Genomic DNA, 11,716 nt, shown 5'->3' on the forward strand with positions numbered 1-11,716 from the left:
CAGGGTTTACTTGAGAGAGAAAAGTTAGAGATAGGAGAGTGCAGGAGGGGTGCTTTGAGTTTCCTGAAACAAAGGGTGAGTGGGATCTGGAACTCTGAAGGAGAGATTGGGTTTTGAGATCATTTGTTGTTTTATCTGGGCCACTGGATGGCCTTTCAGGATTTCATGAACCCTTAGGTTTTGCACGTCGAATCTTATTTCTCAGACCATTTCTTGTTTTACAGCTTTTGATGGTATTTTTTTATACCCCAAATCATTTAAGTCAGTTACCCTAAATCAAACAAGAATAGATCTTTTTTTTAGCTCTTCTAATATGGTAGTCATTGGCTATATGTGCCAGTTTAATTAATGTTAAATGAAATCAAACATTCTGTTTCCCATTAGCTGTATTTCACGTGCAGAGTAGCTACCTGTGTATAGTGGTTACCATACTGGTTAGGGTAGATATAGATCATAGTTACAAAAATTCTGTTGAGCAGCACTGTTTTAAAATGTTTCTGTGCTTTTGATTGTTGATTATATTTTGTTAGTTACTGATGTATACATATGTATGAGAAATAAAATGAAAGAATCAATCATTTACTTTAAAAATAACTTCACATATTAGATTTTGTTACTGAGTTTTATTTATGTTTGCTGTTTTTCACTTTTTAATTTTTGTTCCCCATTTTTAGCAGAAACAGTCCTGCTCCAGCTGTAACAGCAGCATCTGTGACCAACATACAGGCTACTGAAGTTTCTGTGCCACAAGTAAATTCCAGTGAAAGCTCAGGGGGTAAGGAGATGCCAGATAAGGAAATACTTACATTATATTTGGTTTTAGCCTTCATTTTGAAAAATGGCTTTGTTTGTTATGTAGTTTGAATTTAGTTTTTTAATACCATTGTTTTTATTTCCCTGTAGAGTTAAAAAGCTTGTAACTTGGTGTTCTGTAATTTAGCGCTTATGTATTTATATACTTACTACTTAGGTACATCGAGTGAAAGCATTCCTCAAACTGCCGCACAACCAGCCATTTCATCACCACCAAAGCCTACGGTCTCCAGAGTTGTTTCCTCAACACGTCTGGTAAACCCACCACCGAGACCTTCAGGAAATGCAGCAGCAAAGATACCTAATCCTATAGTAGGAGTCAAGAGGACATCCTCACCTCATAAAGAAGAGAGCCCCAAGAAAACCAAAACAGAAGAGGTATCTATATTTAGTCAGTCTTGAGAATAACCACCTGGCCCGTTTTGATATCCAGTGGAAGAAAACCTTGTGAGCCCAAATTGAGAAGCAGCAAGGAGGAAAGCTCTCAGATCGTTTTAGGTAGTGCTTCAGTGCTGCAGTTTGCTCTTTTACCCTTTGCCACTCTTTTCAGTAGCTCACTCTTTCTTCTAGCTGTGTTTCTTGTTTAAGTTTCTGTGCCATGTCTAGGCTGTAACACGGCTTAGCATGCGTTTGCATGTCATCTTCACGTATTGCTCTCTCATAGTTGCGTCTTTCACATGTGCCAGTTCTTCAGTAGTCCCTCTGCAGACAGTTTTCTGCTTCTGTACTCTGTATTCCAGGTGGAGTTTTGGAGCTTCTGCACTGTACTTGGTATCAAAGGGTCACTGAGAGGTTCTCAGGGAATTCTTACTGAATGGCTGGCCATAAGTTGCCACATCAGATTAGTTTTGGTACCTTGAATGATTGTGATTATATCCTCCAGCCCTTTAGGAAATTTTCTAATAGTACTTCCACTTTTCACAGTGGTTGGTTTACCTCGTCAAAGTCTCAGTTTTAGGAAAACTGTTAAAAGTGTACATTGATTTTGGTGTTTATCTTAAAATAGAAGTAGCCTTGTAACACACTTTCATTGTTCCCTGGAATCACTCTTACTGTGTTTTCCTGTTTGAGGCATTCACCATTGTCCCAGAGATGACAGCCCAAGACATTTTGTGAAGATTTTTGGCTGATAACTTGTTATTTACGAACCTCCTCGTTAACGTGAAAGTTTCTTTAGAATGGTGGCAAGAAAGGAGGGGTCTTATATAGTGATTTGATTTTTAATGGTGAAAGATTATTGTCTCTAAAAGTGTTATTCCAAGCTTAATCTGAATCCTTTTGGTTTAGATTTTTTGGAAACAGTCACTGTTAACTAAATATGAATAATTTAATGAATTTTGTCACTCTGACAATGCTAAATGAGAATGAAAAATGGGTATAGTATATCATGTTTTGTACCATGTATTCTGAAACAATCTGTCTCTGTAATATCTCAAGGCAAGTTGATTTTCAGCCTCAGTTTTTTAGATTTTGTTGTTTTGATTTTGCTTTTTAAAATACAGGTTTTAGGGCTTCCTCCAAATACACGGAATCAGACTCTCCAAGAATTAGACCTACTCATGTTTTTATTAAAGACCCCAGTTCTACATGATACCATTGTGCAGCAACCTGAGAATATAGTTTTGATGTAATACCACTTTCTGTCTAGTGATGCTTGTTTGGAGTTGTCAGAGCATTTCACAATTCATGTTTCTTTTTGCCTGTAAGGTATACGTAAGCATAACTCTAGATACCTATCATTCTGTTGCTTCATGTTAATGGCCGAATTCCTTTCCCTGTGAGAGTTCCAAAATATGTATCAGCACAATACTTAAAATTTCATTTGTACTTACCTTGGTAGGAAATACTCTTTGTTTCATGTCTAGTTCAGGGAGGCAATAGGAATATAGAATTTTTTAACTTCATACAGAACAATTTAAATATACACACGAGATCATTTAATTTTTAAATAAAAATTCAAATATATACAAGTACCCATCATGCAATTCCAAGTGTAGTGAATTCAGCCAGTCCCTGTACCCTTAATTCTTTTTGCTTTCCATTTCTGCTGTACTTGGATTATTTAGATGCAAAATTCAGGCTTCAGTCACATTATTTCATTAGTATTTTTAAAATCATGTATCTAAAAGGTAATAATTACAGGAAAGAAATATAAGGAAAAAAGCCCACCTTAAAAAAAAATGAACAATCAGATATCTAGTGAGTACTCAAATGCCCATGATTGTGTCATTGATTTTTTTAGTAGTTTTTGTTTATTAAACTCTGTAAGTAAGATCCTTAATTGATTTTTCTTAAGTATCTTTAAAAATACAGGTTCATTGCTGCCCTCTCCTCTGTATAATTTTTTGTTCTATGTATTTTCTCACAGTTTGCATCTTACTTAGGACAGCTTCGTGGAGTTGACTAACAGAAGTAGAATTTTAAGATAATGAATGGATCTTAAAATTTTAGGTTTTCTCATAGACTGATCTCCTTTCCCAGAAGAGGAACTTGAGGTTCAATAACCTTCCCATTTATAAAACTAATGAAAGTCAGAGTAAGGATTAGAACTCAGGCCTAAATGTCATGGTGCTAAAGGTGAAAAAGTCTGTTACAGATGCTTTTATTTTGAAGGTCTCCTACTAGGTGCTTCGTTATTTGTTAATGAGTACTTAGTATTAGAGGTTTGAGTAAACCAGAAACAAACACTGGCCTACTCAGTGATGTACTAACATGTGTACAGATATGTTAGGTATCGTCAGGTAGTTTAGTTTTGCTTTTTGCTTAATTTTTATCATATGCTAAATCTTTTTGGTAGAAATGTAAAATAAATATAGAAAAGGTTTGCCTTATCACCTGAATTCTATGGCTAAATGCTGTTCTGTATGTGTATATATATGTGTGTAGATATGTATATATATAATTTTTAAGTTATGGAAAATTTCAAACATATACGAAATTGTAATGAACAAGTTATGTTTACGTCATTTAAGTGTTAACAGTTAACAACTCAGGGCCAGTCTCATTTCATCTACAAATCTACTCTCTTGCCCATTGTTATGAAGCAAATCCCAAGCATGTTGTTTCAATCATAAATATTTGTGTGATTTTATATTGGTAAATATACTGATAATGTTTGTGTATATGTATGTATACATATATATGTATACACCTATCTTATATTTACTGATAGTAATAATAATTCTATAGTGTCACATAGCCAGTCAGTATTGAAATTTGCCCAGTTGTGACTTAAGTTACTATTTTTTAAGTTTGTATGTTTGCAGTGTACAAATAAAAGTCCTTAAGGGAATTGGTTGATACTGGTGTTAAATCTTTTCTGCTCTGTAAGTTAGCTGTGTTTCTTATGTCTTGTTTTAAAGCCACATTTACAAGTAAATTTTAGTTCTGCCTAGTAAGGAGCGCAGAGAAGTTAGGGTCAAAATTGTTTTTCTTAGGAAAGTGATGTTTATTCCAAGTCACTCACTACGGGAATGAGAAAATACAGCCATTTTTGTTTTCTCATTTCTCCTCTTTACCAAAAATAAGTTGTTTGTTTTAAATAGAATTATAATAAATTAGGGAGGAAAAAAAGACCTGAGAACATTTTTCAGGCTTCCTCCAGGATGTTAAACACTAAGCCAAGGGGATTTTGTGGTTAAATTAAGTTTGGGAAAATTAAAAAGAGACAGTCTTCCTATAGCTTCTCAGAACCTTTTATGTACTAATATATATGAATCTCCCAAAAAGGAGGTGATAGTATTCCAAGTTCCTATGTTTGATCAATGAGCTCTTTTTTTCTCTTCCTTACAAAAAAAGGATTCTATGAACTCCATAGTTTGGGGAATTTACTTCTGTCGATGACTGATTAACAATGACAGTGTTCCTCATGTTCTTTTTAAAGCTGAATCTGTTAACATAAAAAAAAAATTTAAGCAAACCAGCAATCTGTTTTAAGGACATACTTGATCTTATAGGTTAATTATTTTATACTTTAAAAACTTTTATAAATCATTGGCAAAAAGCAATCTAAATTTTCGTTTTAGAGAATAAAGCTTTTCTTTTTTAAAAACAGGATGAAACAAGTGAAGATGCTAACTGTCTTGCTTTGAGTGGACATGATAAAACAGAAACAAAGGTATACTAATTTAGCCTCAGAATTCATATTCAGTTACTAGTACAGAAGATGTGATGGAAGCGTCTTTAGAGCACGGCACTGCATTTTGTTCTACAGGGTTTAGGTTGTTTTCAGTATTGTGTTTAGAGATGTGTTTGTTCCTTTTTAATACTCATTTATGGCATTGGAATTGAATTTCTCAAGTACATGAAGTCCTCCTAGAGGTGGGGGTATCTGGTGGGCACTAAATGGAATAGCATAGTGAGATGTTCCTGCCTGTAATGGAATTTGTATTTAAGTAGAGAAGATAAGAGATAGATGTGGTTGATTACATTAAAATGAAAGCAGTTGATGGTGATGAGAGGCAAGACTACAGAAATAATAAAGACATCACAGAAGGGAGAACAGAGTATTTGGAGTGATCCTTGAAGGATTCATAGGGTTTGGGGTAGTATAAGATGAGAAGGTCATCTCACTCTTGAGGTGAGAGTGTGGTATATTTACAGAGCCAGTTTTTGGCACACAGCTCTGGCTAGAACCTGGGGTTCCGGGGGCTTGAATCAAGGTAGACGGGATGGGAAAGATTGGTGTAGCCAAGTATTAGATTTTGAATATAATTTTTTTCAGAAATTGAAGCGTACTGAAGGCTTTTAACTTTATTCTCCTTGTAGAAAAATTGCAAATCTTCCTCCTTACCCGCAAATTATCTAGATCGATAGGTTAGCAAATATTATTTTGGTGTCTATAGGTTTTGTTTGTGCCTACATACACCAGTGCCTTCTGCTTTCAAATCTTTACTCACTCTGTAAAGCAAGAAAAATAGTTATGCCATTGAGTCATCTGTAGATATTACTTATAGCTGCATTGAATGCTATTTTAAGGCTGTTAAACCCTATTTTATTCAACTAGTTGCCTATTAGCAATTATTTCTGTTAAAAAAGGGAAATTGCCCTTTGCTACAGTGTTGACTGTAGCTAAATACCTACCATCCATTTATGTTTATTTTATTAGGATAAATTAATGAAAGAGCAATTACTGGGACAAACAGGTGTTTTTAAAAGTTAATATGTGTTGCTAAGGTATGCTTCAGAGAGACTGCACTCCTCCATTGCTACTACACTATTTACCGTTTTCAGTGTCATAGGAGAAATTTGGTATTTTGTAGTTTTATTATTGTATATATTTTATAGATATTCACATTTTTGTATGTTTATTTTCACTTAAGTGTACGTATCTGTTATTTTTTGTGCATTGCTTTGAAAAAGGCTAGGGCAGTGGAATGACACAGTTCACCCTGTATTTTCTGGTGATTTTCAGAGTAGAATCAGTGCATTGGTTATCTAGAAGGGGAATAGAAACCAAAAGGAAGGAGGACTGTTTTAGAGACATTTTCTTCTTTTAATTAAAGGCCTGAGAACAGTTTTTGTGCTTCTCGGTAATTTAATAATACTGAATTGGTTTTATTTTTTTTCACATAGCTTAACCTGAGCTTGGGTTTATACTCTGTTAATTATTGTCCAGGCAGCATTTCATAATATGCATATATGTGTCTTTAATTAGTGCTTGTTTAAAATGTCCAAGTTGAAGTTAGTTGGAAAGTCATGAGATATTTTGACCATGCCTTATAAAGTTTAAGTAGGCAAATAGAAATTCATGTGTTATCTGAAATCGTTAAATAACCTACGAGGTTTGTTTTTTTCTTTTGATGATTAACCATTTGATGTGATAGATGGTTTTGTAATGTAGTCACATCTTTCTCTTGATCCCTCCTGTCTTCCAATTTGTCTTTTTTATTAACCACCAAACCCAGTTATGTTTTTTTTATCATTTTTTTAAGTCTCTTTCCTCCCCCGTCCTCTTTGTCTCACAGGAACAACTTGATACAGAGACAAGTACAACTCAATCAGAAACCATTCAGACAGCGACTTCTCTGTTGGCCTCTCAGGTACTAAGTGCAAAAAGCAAGGGGAATTTTATAAATGTTGTTAAGATAAGTGTCGTATAATTAATTAAAGTGAGTACATCAGAAGTTTATTTATATTTTTGAAAGTAAGTGCTCACCTACAAATATATTTATAGTATTCAGAGGTGGAGCACTGGTTGTGATGAAACCGTTGTTTTGCACAGTCAGGATGCTAACTCATCCCCTTTTTATATTATTTGACATTGCAGATCATTTAAATCCTCACTGCATAATATGCAGTCTTCACCTGGAGGTTTTGTTATAAATCAGAGAGTGAACTTTAAATTAGAACTTAAAATCCTTCTTCATAGATTGCTTTTAAAATGTTTTATTTTCAAAATGTGTTTCTGCTTCACTCTTCACTTCTGCTTTTCAGTTATTTATTTAGTGTAATCCATAGTTCTTTAAAGCTATTTTTTCATTTGTCCTAGAAATTCTACTGTGATGGTCCCTTGCGTACAGTAGACACTTGGACTCTTTTCATTAATTTGTGAACCTTCGTTTTGTTTGTGAAATAATTGTTTTCTTCTCAAATCCTTTCAAATTGAATATACTCCAAAGTCTAGGTCAGGCTCTGACATCAAGTAAATACTTGCTTTAAGTAGACATTAAACTGGTTAACCTCCACAAAGCTGCTGCCCAGTGGTGCTGCGGGACTGGCAGGACAGTCGGACTGTGCTGCTTTGTGGCTCAGTTATTTCAACGTGAGAATTTTAAGATGAGTTTTTGCTGGCTGTTAACCTTCGTAGTTCCTCTTGATATAAATGCTATGATTACTTTCTGAAATGTTTTATTTTCATAACCTTTAGCTAATAAAAATTTTGTGGGGTGGAGTGGAGTAATTCCAACATTAGGAAGAGTTGTACTTGATACTGATACACAGACAAACTTATTTATCAAAATTCAGTTTTGTGATTGTGACTGCATGCCTTTTGGTTAGCCACATTAATCTCTAGGGAACTATTTTCATAGTTTGTTTTGTTGACTTCATCCCTCTAGTGATTCATACCCTTGGGTGTTTGCCTTTTAGATGTTTTTATAAGGAATTAGAATTTTCTTTCTAATGAAAAGATCCCTAGAACCATTGAGAGAAAAATCACCGTTTTATATATATAATATAAAAAGTTATGTTGATTAAAAAAAATTTTTTTTATCTCTTTATTTGGTGATAGAAGGGAGGTATTAATATTGTGACTGTGTCTAACAATGAATCTTTGAGATTAACTTGAAATATTTACAGATGAAATGATAGGATCTCTGGGATTTGCTTCAGAATAATCTGGGAGTAAAGGTGGGAGAACAGTGGATTGGCTTTGAAGTCGGTGATGAATACACGGGCATTCGTGATATAAGGCTCTGCTTCTGTGTATGTTTGGAATTTTCCATAATTAAACAGTTAAAAATGCCATCTTGTTTTTTTTGTTGTTGTTAAAAAAGGCTTTGTGAGTAATTGTTTTTAACATAATAAAGCCGCCCGAAATTTTGAATAAATCAAATTGTTGCTCAGTTGTGTAGATTTAAATTTTAATTGACAGAGTCAGAAAATAATACATTCACTGGTAACTGCTACTGCTGCTCCTGTGTGTACAGTGAACTTTAAGTATTCTCCCACATGGTGGTGCTCCAGTGCCAGTTAATGTGACTGTTAGTGCTCTAACTGAACATGAACTTAATAAGTGTATGATAGGTTATTGTTTGGAAGACTGTGTTTATTAAAGCTGTTTTTGAACTTAGTTTTTGTATATTGCTTAAAATGTTATCAAAATATTGCTCCTTATTTGAAAATTTCTACAAGTATTAAAACAATTCTGTAGTAATAGTCATTTTTTTTGGTGCTCCATTTTAACAACATTTTAGAGTGTTTTTAAGATTTTAATTCTTATGAGAAGGCCCTCTCCATTTCTTAGGAAGTAAAGCAGTGAAAAATCAATCCCACTGATAAGTTACAGCACTTTGAACAATGTTGTGTTCTTTGCTTTTATTCTCAGAAAACATCCAGTACAGACCTTTCTGATATCCCTGCTCTCCCTGCAAACCCTATTCCTGTTATCAAGAATTCAATAAAACTGAGATTGAATCGGTAAAAACAACCTCAGGGGTCCAGAAACAATGTCTGCCAACTCAACCTGTTGTCTTCAAATGCTAAAAAAGGAGAACGGAGGGTGCAAGACTAGACATGACTGAAAGTGGATTGAGGGTTTTTTTGTGACCTCCCTTACTGGGCTAATCAGCACTTGATCGGAAGTCCAGGTTAGTATGTGAAGCCAGGAGTACTATTATTATTGTGTTAGCAACAGTTGCATTAACTATTTCAAAAAATTACTGCCTTTAAAAAAAAAAACCTCCAGCTCTGTTTGTATTCATAATCGACATCTGGACTGGGCTTATGTTTGCTGCATTGTTTGGAAAATTTGCAATACAAACTGGCATAAGAATTCTTTATTCTGATGATGCACTTTTATGTATTTTTTATTATTATTATTAGAAAGTAGAAATAATTTTAGATTTTCAGCTTGATGGATTTTCATTTTTTCCTGAAGAATTTCCTTTACCATTAGTCTTCAAATTGGATGCCGTTGCGCAGTGATGTACTGTTATGCTTCAGAGAAAGGATAAGAGTACATCTAGGTCAGTCCCTCTGAGGTAGCTGTAACCTTTAAAAATGAAATGTCAACACTAGGGTATATATTTGACATTGAAAGAAAAATTAGGAAATACTTCGTTTTGATGGGGTCATGATTAAGAAATGATATTGGTTTTTATTTATAGAATTGTTTAGAGTGCATACAAATCAGCGATCAGCCAGCGAATATTTTTCTTTGAGCTTGTTAAAGCTCCATATTCTTTTGCCTTCAATCTGTTGTCTTTGAAACCAAGCTTTTTGCTCCCTCCCTCTTCTTCCGTCCCCCCACCCCTTTTGCTTGTATGTGTAAGGTAGGACTTCTTTCATAAAAAAAACAAAATGCCAGTATTTTCTTAAGCCATGATGTGTAACCAGTGACTCTGTGGCTATATGGCACAGAACACTAAATTTTGGTCCCATGGCTGAAACTTTAGGGTGACTAAAAATAATGCCTGTGAAACATGACATCTATCTTGGATGGCCGTTTGATCTCTAAATATGAGGAATTTTGTACACTCCACAGAACTCCTGTCTATAGCAGAGTTGATTTTCAATATTAAATGTGGGCAAAAACACATTTTCTCCAAGAATTTTAAACTAATTTTTATTTTTAAATGGTTGACCAAAACTTGTCAGTAAATTTTACATGTAGAAACACTTAAAAATCATTTCTAGCAAGCACTTGACATCTAGTCAGCTCTCTACTCCTTTTTTCCATTTTGTTTTATCCTATCAGTAAATAATTCCTCATAATTAAGCAGCAGAGCATTCATCTTTACAAATATATGAGGAAGCCAGATGTTGATAAACTTATTCTTTCTTAATCTGGACAAAGTAAACCTAACATTTTTCTGGTGAGCATGTTTTATGAATCCTCCATTGTGCTCCATTCTATCACATGTGCATTTTTCATGCTAAACTGCAATTACTTAAACTCTTCCCCGTTCCCTCTAAATTAATTTTCCAAAGTTGGAGTCTAGTCTTTTCCCCCTTAGGCTATGCATTAATTGAGGCTTTCTTTTCACCATACTTTGTAATGTCTAGTATGCAGTATTTCTACTTCCCACATCTTTGCTCTGCACAGTCACCTTGCCCTTCCTTCCACCACCGAAGAAGATAAGATGATCAGACTAACAGGTGAAGTCTACAAGGTGTCTGTGTGTTTTGTGTAGCTTCAGAGTTAGATCGAAATTGCCAGGCACAGATTTAGTCTTGTCATTTTGTTTACACATTGGGGAAAAAGAATTCAGTTTATTAAACGTTTCATGTAACTGCACCCAAGTTTTGCCAAGCTGGGAACTTGGACCTTTTCTGTGTAGTGACTTTTTAATTCTAGTTTTCATAACCTGGAGATCAGACTGTTGCTTTCGCATGATGTACGTAGTGTCTCATGACTGGAGTTTGCTTTGTTTTATAGTATCTGTACTCCTTGTATTTTTCAAGAGCTATTTTGTAAACAGATGATGTATTTCTCCATTGAAAACACAATAAAAAAAAAAAAAACAGCACAATCCCACAGTTGGCTGGTTTCTTTTGACTGACTTTTTTTGTTTTTTTCAGTGATACCGTTATTGCTACTTGTAAGTTATAGTATAGCTCTAAGTGAAGATTTGCTGAAGAATTTACTTTTGTTACTTTCAGGAAAGCTCTATATCTGATTAATTTTTGCCATTAGTAGCAGCCTAATAATAATAATTGATACCTCACATAGTCAGGTATTTGTTTTTCATATAATTGATCATTAGGGAGGAAAACATTGAATATAATACTTGATAATTAATTTTCAGCTGACCCATCCTCCAAAATACTTGCTCTGTTTGTATAGACACCGTCTCTTTTCTTTGTATTTATTCCATGTAGATAGCAGTGTACGTACTGCTGCTGTGCTTCCTTTCAAAGCTGGTGGTTTTCAAAGCATTTGGTGCTTTATCTCTAATGTCAGCAGGTGGCACTGTTGTTTTTCAGTGAATTTAGGATCCTGCGTTTCTCATTTTATTAAACGCAGATCAGATTCTACTTTTCTTAAATCTTTAAATGGTCAACAAGGCATACATAATTTACGGATTCGGAATGAGCTTTGTGTGCATGTGATGGTCAGCTTTTGGGTATGGTTATCTTAGGTGCTTTGGGTGGAGGGATTGACACCCTTACGGTAAATTATTTCAGGGGATGTGCAGTTGTGCATATTGTCATCCCTGAAACTCCAGATTCTAATACCTTT

The 11,716-nt window shown here is 34.5% G+C and overlaps 1 protein-coding gene across 7 annotated transcripts in view; it reads left to right on the top strand.

Annotated features, from left to right (window-relative positions):
* Nucleotides 1-10,968, top strand: part of PAPOLA (poly(A) polymerase alpha) — a 53,061-nt gene extending 42,093 nt beyond the window's left edge. For 2 of the 7 annotated variants that reach the window (XM_068991365.1, XM_068991367.1), the window contains 5 exons: nucleotides 675-775; nucleotides 971-1,191; nucleotides 4,868-4,930; nucleotides 6,780-6,854; nucleotides 8,861-10,968. In XM_068991365.1, the coding sequence (XP_068847466.1) occupies nucleotides 675-775; nucleotides 971-1,191; nucleotides 4,868-4,930; nucleotides 6,780-6,854; nucleotides 8,861-8,956 (556 nt within the window). In that variant the 3' untranslated portion in view covers nucleotides 8,957-10,968. The remainder of the gene's footprint in view (nucleotides 1-674; nucleotides 776-970; nucleotides 1,192-4,867; nucleotides 4,931-6,779; nucleotides 6,855-8,860) is intronic. The other 5 variants (XM_068991366.1, XM_068991368.1, XM_068991369.1 and 2 more) reach the window with 5 other exon arrangements.
* Nucleotides 10,969-11,716: the final 748 nt, after the last annotated feature.

This window comes from Capricornis sumatraensis, chromosome 19 (assembly GCF_032405125.1).
Source record: "Capricornis sumatraensis isolate serow.1 chromosome 19, serow.2, whole genome shotgun sequence".
Taxonomy (NCBI): domain Eukaryota; kingdom Metazoa; phylum Chordata; class Mammalia; order Artiodactyla; family Bovidae; genus Capricornis; species Capricornis sumatraensis.